The 9,599-nt window shown below is 40.6% G+C and overlaps 1 protein-coding gene across 1 annotated transcript in view; it reads right to left on the bottom strand.

The window, feature by feature from the left end:
- The window catches only part of PPME1 (protein phosphatase methylesterase 1), a 77,531-nt gene that overhangs the window by 3,699 nt on the left and 64,233 nt on the right, over window positions 1–9,599 (bottom strand). Inside the window, exons 10-13 of the mRNA XM_079928278.1 lie at window positions 5,755–5,884; window positions 4,810–4,854; window positions 727–791; window positions 34–101 (exon numbers count right to left, since the gene is read on the bottom strand). Of these exons, the coding sequence (XP_079784404.1) occupies window positions 34–101; window positions 727–791; window positions 4,810–4,854; window positions 5,755–5,884 (308 nt within the window). The remainder of the gene's footprint in view (window positions 1–33; window positions 102–726; window positions 792–4,809; window positions 4,855–5,754; window positions 5,885–9,599) is intronic.

Raw genomic sequence — 9,599 nt, 5'->3', positions numbered from 1 at the left:
TGCTGGGCTCCTTAAACCTTTGTACTTCCTTACCACTGGAATCCACCGATGGGCTCTGCAAACCTGTGCCGAATCAGGAAAGTGGCAACAGCTTCAGCTACCTGGAAAAGGGAGAGATGTTCCAGGCCATGTTAAGGGTAGCAACGGGGTTCATCCTTGGAGGTCTGGTGGGCTTCTGTTGGAAGGTAAGGCTCTCTGGTGGACTCATGGGCCCTACAGTTCTGAGGAGCCTGAAATCAAAAGGACCTGCATCCTGGCAGGGCTGGGAGACTCCTCCCCACCCTTTGCCAGGGATGGGTCCAGAGAAGTCAAGAGGAATGATGTGAAGGCTTATTTATCCCCTTAGAGTTACAAAGCACTTTTTTCCTACAGGAGGAGCACATATTAATTCCTAACTGTGACTGTGGTTTAGGGAGCAGTTTCTACCCGATTATCCCTTCTACCATCTGGCTTTTGGGGGCAATGGAGAAGTAGAGCTTAAGATCTTAACCATAGAGCCCTGGGTGAAATAGCAGGGTGCCAGTAACTCCTCAGCCCATACACACAAAGCCAAGACCAGAAGCAGCTGCCAGGGAGAGGTCTGGGGAGCTGGTGGAGTCCCATCTGTGTAGGCCCCACAGCAGCTGCTGCAGGCGACACAGGCTGACTCAGAGGCTGGTTCTATCTTCTGTGAGACCCACAGTTATTCCACGTTGTCCTTTTACATTCATCAAGCACCAGACTCACCTTGTCTGGAGCGTCCTCATGGACTGCATGGCCACACTGGGGTAGGACCTGCATCTGGAACTTCCCTGGGGAAGATACAAACCAAAGCCACCTCAGGGACTAAAATGGTCCTCTCCTTACCATCTCTGTAGCCTCACAGGTCACTCCAGGAGGCCAGGAATCCCCCATCCCCTCCCTGCCAATACTCTGGACCCAGTTACACCTAGCCTTTGAGGAGGATGGTAATACTTGAAATTGTAACCTTGAGCAAATCATTTTCCCTTCACTTTTTCTTTCTACACCTATTTAGTATGCATTTACTTTGGGCCAGACACATAGAAACAGTTCCTGTATACACTACAGTCTAGTGGGAGAGCAAAACATAAAAACCAACATTTTAATGCAGCATGTAGTTCCTATGATAACACAGAGCATATGGAACTGGAAAAACACAGTATGGAACTGGAAAAACACAAGAAGAGGGGCTTTGCAATCAAATAGGGATCCAGGAAGGCTTCCCACACAGAAAAAATAACTTGCACAAAGAAAGAAGGATGAAATGGTATTTGCTCCTGAAAAGAAAAACTTTGGCATGGTGCTCATGAGAGTTAACAATGAGGCTGGAGAGGTAAGCAGGGACCATACCATTAAGGGGTTTGTAGGCCATGTTAAGGACTTTGAGATTTATTATTACAATAATAAGTTACCATTTGAGTGCTTAACTATGTGCCAGACACGGTACTAGGCACTTTCTCACACTGTCCTGTAGAACACTGTAAGCTCACAACTAATGTGACAGTTATTAAGAATGAACAGAAATGACTGATAAAGCAAGATCTCTAAGGAGACTAAAGAATACGGGACCCAGAGCTCCCACAGGTAGAAAGAGCAGACTCTCAGAGCCTCAGAATAAGGGAGTAAGCTCTGGAAGTCCTTCTGGCTATCACATTCTGGGATTCTTACCCCAGTTACACAGTGCTTTAAAATCTTTTTTCAAAATACTCATCTACCCATTTTTTAAGTTGATTCTCAAATTTACCCTATAAAATTAAGCAGGACAAATACTGAAATTCTTTTTTGAGATGATGAAACCAAGGCCTTGATTAGTGAAGTGATTTGCCCAAGGCCACTTAATTAGTCAGCAGAGGAACTAAGACCATTCCCTCCAGTAAGGTCCTGCTTATGCCCCTCTTCCTGCAGTAAGCTGCCGCTGGGTGCTCTAGCCTAGTCCCCTCTCCCCTGTATCTCCTAATGTACTACTGTTAATGCATTTAATGGATCCAAACACAGAGCAGCTTGTGCCCCTGTTGTTCTGTAAACTAATATCTATATGCCACTGGTGCTTGCCCCCCCAGGAGTGTGTCATTTCTGTAAGAACAGGGCTAATATCATTACTTGCTCTATATCCCTAATAGGGCCCAACCCAGGGCTAGATATTAAATAAGTGCTTAGTAAGTTTTAGATGAATGAACTATTGAGCAAATAACCTGATAAAACTTACAACTCAAACCTTGATGACTGGGACTGCATTTTTCACTCCTCTTTGGAAGAGTGGGTATAAGGAATCAGGGAGAGCTCACACATACTAACAATGCTGTACCCAGTACACATAAAATAACATAATCATGGGTAATCCTCACAATTATTCTATGAGGTGGGCATATTTCCAACTCCATATTATTTTATTTATTTATTTTTGTCTGCATCGGGTCTTCGTTGCTGCATGCGGGCTTTCTCTAGTTGCTGCTACTCTTCATTGCAGTGCGTGGGCTTCTCATTGTGGTGGCTTCTCTTGTTGCGGAGCACGGGCTCTAGGCGCGCAGGCTTCAGTAGTTGTGGCATGTGGGCTCAGCAGTTGTGGCTCGTGGGCTCTAGAGCACAGGCTCAGTAGTTGTAGCACACGGGCTTAGTTGCTCCACGGCATGTGAGATCTTCCAGGATCAGGGCTCGAACCCATGTCCCCTGCACTGGCAGGTGAATTCTTAAACACTGTGCCACGAGGGAAGCCCCTCCCCGCCAATCTTACAGATGAGGAACTTTAGGTTCAGAGAGCCTAAATCATTCACCTAAGTTGCACCATCAATGAGTGCTGGATTTCTAGGATTCAGTAACTAATTCAGCTGGTTTAAACAGTGCTGGGAAGGCTGTGGTTTGGAATCTGTGGTGATTTAGCCATTTCCTTTTGTTTTATGGATGTCATTACTCTCTATACATACTCATGGGATGCTTTGAAAGAGAAGGTGGTCTTGGCATAAACCTTACTGGGGTAACAGGAGGGATTTAATGAGGTATCAGGAGTGCCTCCTGGACACAATGAAGCCATCATTTATTTTACTTCACCCACATTTTCTCATTTAAACCTCACACAATTGAATTATTTCATTATCTCCATTCGATAGATGAAGAAACTCAGAATTAAGGAAGTCAGCAATCCACTCGGGCCACAAAACCAGTAAGAGTGATTCAAACCCAGGACTGTCTGCTTCCAAGGCTGGTGATCAACACTGATTCCAAATGCTATTCTAGTCAAGATTAACTGCTTTCAGATAGTATCAAGAGCTATGTCTGATTCTTCTGTGTGCCCAGCATCAAGCACAGGTCTTACACAGGTCTTTTCTTGCTTAGAAAAGGTTTGCTTAATTGAATTTACGGAAAAATGTCTAAGCTCAGAATAACCAACATCAGGACTTCCCTGGTGGCACAGTGGTTAAGAATCCGCCTGCCAATGCAAGGGACTGGGGTTTGAGCCCTGGTCCGGGAAGATCCCACATGCCGCAGAGCAACTAAGCCCGTGCGCCACAACTACTGAGCCTGTGCTCTAGAGCCCACGAGCCACAACAACTGAGCCCACATGCCACAACTACTGAAGCCCGCATGCCTAGAGCCCGTGCTCCGCAACAAGAGAAGCCAACGAAATGAGAAGTCCATGCACCACAACAAAGAGTAGCCCCCCTCGCCGCAACTAGAGAAAGCCCATGTGCAGCAACAAAGACCTGACGCAGCCGAAAATAAATTAAAAAATAAAACAGAATTACCAACATCAGTGCCAAAAAAATCACATAGTCCCAGCCCATGGTCCTGCTCAAGGCCTCAGGACACTATGTAGTTGGGGGAAGGGAAGGGTATGGTATGAAGGTCTAAGGTCAGAGTTTGGTAAATCATTCAGAGGCCTTTGAACAACTATTATCAAGGAAAATAGCCCCCTTCTCTGTGGAGAGCTTGAGGACAGCTCAAGGAACAGTCTGAGGGGCCCATGAGACATCCAAGTAGAGATGTCCTGCAGGTTTGATACATGGAGAGGTATGAGTCAGATGTTTAGTTTTGGGAGTTCTCAGGGTATAAATGAGAGCCATGAGATTGCCCAGGGAGAGTAAGTAGAAAAGAAGGAAGGTCAAGAACAGAATCTGCTTAAGCTTGAAACCTTGGCCTTGGAGTTAGCACCTCTTCTTCCTATAACCCAAAGTTGCCAGTGACTACTGACTTCACCTTCACCAGGCCTTTCATCTGTACTAAAGCCAAAAGCTTCCATGAAATTTGTTCCACTACCTCCACAGTCATCTAGCCAATACACCTGGACCTAAGCACAACATGTCACTTTCCTACTCATTATACCTCACAATCCTTGTGAGGTTGCCATCAATTTTCTCATTTTATAGAACGAGAAAACTAAAGCTAAGGCAGGTCAAGTAACTTGCCCAAGGTCAAAAAAATTAGCAGGAAGGAAGCAATACTCAAACGCATTTCTCAGAGCCCTTGCTTTTACCACCTCATTATGCTGTCTTCTAAATAGAGTTCAACCTTTTTCTATCTGGGTTATCTTGGACCTTTCCCCTTCCTAAGAATTCGAACAATAATAAAAATACTGATCAGTATTCAGAATATCTTTCACAATATGTATATTTACACAGAGTACTTTATAGTTTATAATGCCCCTTTCAAAGACATTGCCTCACTTTAATCCTTACAACTCTGAGGCATATGTCGTAGTATAATTCCCATTTTTAGATGGAAAATTTCCACATGACTCTGCCCATTTCTCTGCCCTCAGGGGAGAGAGGGCATAACATAATTTATGCCTAGGAACATAATTTCTTCACAGCTTACCTTGCATTTGGCCAATAGTCAGATCTTTATCCAATCTATCAACACCTAGAACAAAATAAGAGAATCCATAAGTAGCTTGCTAGAAAAAAGCTGTGTGAAATAAGATTTGCTGTTCAATAATGAAGTAAAAATTGCTAGAGTTGTAAACATGATGACATTCTCAATTCATGTTAATGCCAATCCTAACTCCCTGAAGGTATATTCTCACCACATGAAGCTTTCTAGGCTGAGGTTCCCCATAACCACTTTGCTTGTTTAAGCTGGTTTCTGAAAATAGGGTTTTACTTTTCAAATTTCCATTATACTCAGAATATCCTTATACCACTCAAGGAGAAGGACTTGGGCTTGACCAGGTAGAGGCCAGGCAAGAATTTGGCCATCCCAGGTGGATGCTTATATTTAGTTAGGTTTAGGGATTTGGCAAAGGGAGGAGAAAGGGCACAAATGAGTGAGGATTGTACTTCACTTTGGAAGTCGCTACCCATTTGGTAAATAGCTTTAACAAAGACATGCTGAGATGACAATATACATACACTGCTAGGGACTCAACTGTGTTCCCCCCAAATTTATATGATGAAGGCCTAATTCACAATGTGACCATATTTGGAGATATGGAAGTAATTAAGGTTAAATGAGGAAGTAATTAAGGTTAAATGCGGTCATAAGGGTAGGGCCCTCACAGGACAGGATTAGTGTCCTTATAAGAATAAACAGCAGAGAGCTAGCTTGTTCTCGCTCTCTCTGCCATGTAAGGACACAGTGAAAAGGTGGTTGTTTGCAAGTCAGTAAGAGAGCTCTTAGCAGAACTCGACCAGTCTGGAACCCTTATCTCAGACTTCCAGCCTCTAGAACTGTGGGAAAATTAATCTGTTGTTTAAGCAACCCAGTCTATTGTATTTTGTTATGGCAGCCCAAGCTGACTAATAAAAACACATACACACTTACCAGCCAGGAGCAGCAATTTCGGAATAGGACAACTAAGAAAGAGATTGGATAAGCCTCGGAACCAGCCATCCCAGTATTTTTCTGTTTTTGCCAATTCAATTCTCCAAGTGTAAGGATGGTCCTTCTTGGTCTGGAGGAATAAGAGCAAGTTTTGAGTCTCTGAGGGCAACCCCTGGAGGAACAGGATAAAAACTAGGTCCCTGGGAAAAGGAAAGGGAAGGAAACTAGCACATATTAAGAGCTTACCATGTCCCTGACATTTTAATATACATTTAATCCTTATAACAGCCTTGTGACATAGGTTATTGTTGTAATTTCCATGTTTAGATAATCAGAAGTTTACTTTTTACTTCTATTAGTTTCAATGAACCTAGGAAACTTTCTTAAGATCACAAACCTAGTAAATGGTAAGGCCAAGATTGAGCTTCTTATACTCATCTGGCAAAAAGAACACATCACCAGAAGAATAACTACAAAAACACATTGTAGTATGAAAAATGCTTACAATATAATATTAAGTGAAAGAAGCAGAGTACAACATGTCATCTAAGTTAGGATTACTAGTGGAAAAATATGGTACACTTTGGGAAAGAACTGGAAGGGAAAACTGAAAATATGTTGATTTGTTCATAGAACATGTTTTCTTATATTTTTATTTATGACAATGATATAATGTTCCTGCAATGGTAATTTAAAAAAGGAAAACTGACACAAATATGACAAAATGTCAATATCTGTTAAATCTCGATATAAAGTAGATGGCACAGAGTATGCACTCATCAAATACAAGCTGAACAAATAAAAGGTTCTCTATACTTCTCTGCATCAAAATTGTGAAATATTATAACTGAAATAATTAGATGACCACATATCAACCAAAATATGAAAATCTAGAAGTGAGCATGAGACAGCATATATTGTATTAAAGATCACCACATGATTAAGATGTTCATACTACCCAAATGATCTGCAGATTTAACACAATATCAAAATCCCAATGGCATTTTTTGCAAAAATAGAAAAATTCATCCTAAAATTCATATAGAATCTCAAGGGACCCCAAATAGCCAAAGCAATTTTAATAAAGAAGAACAAAATTGGAGGACTCATGCTCTCTGATTTCAAAATATATTACAAAGTTACAGTAATCAAAACAGCATAGTAATGATATAAAGACAGACAAATAGAGCAATGGAATAAAAACTTCGAGAGCCCAGAAATAAACTCTCACATATACAGTCGAATGATCTTTGATAAGGATGCTGAGACTACTCAATGGAGAAAGGACACTCTTTTCAACAAATGGTGCTGGGGAAACTGGATATCCATAAGCAAAAGAATGAAGTTGGACAACATACAAAAATTAACTCAAATGGATTAAAACCTAAATATAAAAACCTACAACTGTAAAAGTTCTAGAAGAAAGCATCATGAAACTTTTCACGACATTGGACTTAGCAATGATTTCTTGGTTATGGAACCAAAAGCAGAGGCAACAAAAGTAAAAATAGATAAATGGACTATATCAAACTTAAAAACGTTTGTGCATCAAAGAACTCAATCAATAGAGTGAAAAGGCATACCACTGAATGGGAGAAAATATCTGCAAGTCATGTATCTCATAAGGAGTTGATATCCAAAGGACATAAAAGAATTCCTGTAACTCAACAACAAAAAAATCAAATAACCTCATTTAAAAATGGGCATAGGAATTGAACAGACATTTCTCCAAAGAAGATGTACAAACAGCCGATAAGTACATGAAAAGATGTTCCAACAGCACTTATTATTAAGAGATCAGCTGCTGTGAACATGGGTGTGCAAATATCTATTCAAGACCCTGCTTTCATTTCTTTTGGGTATATACCCAAAAGTGAGATTGCTGGATCATAATGTAGTTCTATTTTTAATTTTTTGAGTAACTGCCATACCATGTTTAATAGTGATTGTACCATTTTGTAATCCCACCAATAGTGCACAATGGTTCCAATTTCTCCACGTCCTTGCCAATACTTGTTATTTTGGGTTTTTTTGGCAGTAGCCACCCTAATGGGTACAAAGTGATATTTATGGTTTTGATTTGCATTTGATTTGATTTGCATTGATCATTAATGATCACAAATGCTATATGAGTCCACTTATATGAGGTATCTAAAGTATAGTGAAATTCACAGAAACAGAAAGTAGAATGGTGATTATTAGGGGTTGGGGGAAGCGGGAAAGGGGAGTTGTTGTTTAATGGGTACAGAGTTTCAGTTTTGCAAGATAAGAAAATTCTGGAAACTGGTTGCACAACAGTGTGAATATATTTAATATTACTGAACTATACACTTTAAAATGGTTAAGATGGTAAATTTTATGTTGTGTGTGTTTTTTACCACAATTTTAAAAAAAAGATCACTGGATGGGGAGTCAGGAAACTTGGATCTTCTAGATCTCACTAAACAACTCATTCTATTCTCTTCTATTAATATTTTCCAGACACAGGACACTTTGAAATGAACACTAACTGTCATTTCAACTTGGAACCTCAGCCTGTCCTACTGCATGCAGTGCTTCCCATTTATGAGTCATTTATAAGAGATCAGCTCCACAGAGACAGCATAATCTCACAAGCTGCTCCCAAATGCATACTAGATTTCATCCGCAAATACAACTCAATAATAAAAAGACAAATAACCCTATTTAAAAATGGGCAAAAGATATGAGGAGATATTTCTCCAGAGAAGATACATAAATGGCCAATAAGCACATGAAAACATGCTCAACATCAATAGTCATTAGAAAAATGTAAATCAAAACCACAGATATGAGATTCCACTTCATACTAGGATGGCTATAATCAAAAAGAAAGACAGTAAGAAGTGCTGGCAAGGATACAGAAAAACTGGATCCCTCATACACTGCTGCTGCGAATATGAAATGATGCAGGCACTCTGGAAAACAGAATGGCTGTTCCTCAAATGAGTTACCATCCAGCAATTCCACTCACAGGTATATACCCAAGAGAATAAAAACCTATGCCCACGCAAAAATTTGTACTTGAATGTTTATATCAGCATTATTCCTAATAGACAAAAAGTGGAAATAACCCACATGTCCATTAACTGATGAATGGATTAAAAGTGTGGTCTATCAAAGTGGTTACCAGTGGCTTCCCTGGTGGCGCAGTGGTTGAGAGTCCGCCTGCCAATGCAGGGGACACGGGTTCATGTCCCGGTCCGGGAAGGTCCCACATGCCACGGAGCAGCTGGGCCCGTGAGCCATGGCTGCTGAGCCTGCGTGTCCGGAGCCTGTGCTCCGCAACGGGAGAGGCCACAACAGTGAGAGGCCTGCATACCGCAAAAAAAAAAAAAAAAAGTGGTTACCAGGCCAGGGGCTGGAAGGTAGAAGAATAGATAGAAGTTGGTAAAAGGGTATAAACTTTCAATTATAAGATGAAAAAGGTCTGAGGATCTAATTAATATAAAACACAATTATAGTGACTATAGTTGACAATAACGTATTGTATAACTGAAATCTGCTAAGAGAGTAAACTTAAATGTCCTCAAAAACACACACAAAAAAGGTAAATCTGTGAGGTGATGGATGTGTTAACTCATTGAGGAGTATCCTTTCACAATGCATCTGTTCATCACATTGTACACTTTAAATATCTTACAATTTTAATTGGCAATTATACCTCAATAAATCTGAAAAAAAAGGTCTATCTATACAATGGAATATTATTCAGCCATAAATAGGAATGAAGTACTGATACATGCTACAACAGAATGAACCTGGAAAACATTATGCGATGGAATGGAAGTCATGGAAGATCACATACTGCATAATTCCACTTATAT

This window comes from Stenella coeruleoalba (assembly GCF_951394435.1).
Source record: "Stenella coeruleoalba genome assembly, chromosome: 8".
In the NCBI taxonomy this organism is placed as follows: Eukaryota; Metazoa; Chordata; class Mammalia; order Artiodactyla; family Delphinidae; genus Stenella; species Stenella coeruleoalba.
Note: the sequence above shows the minus strand (reverse complement) of the source record. Positions and strands in the feature narration are given on the sequence as shown.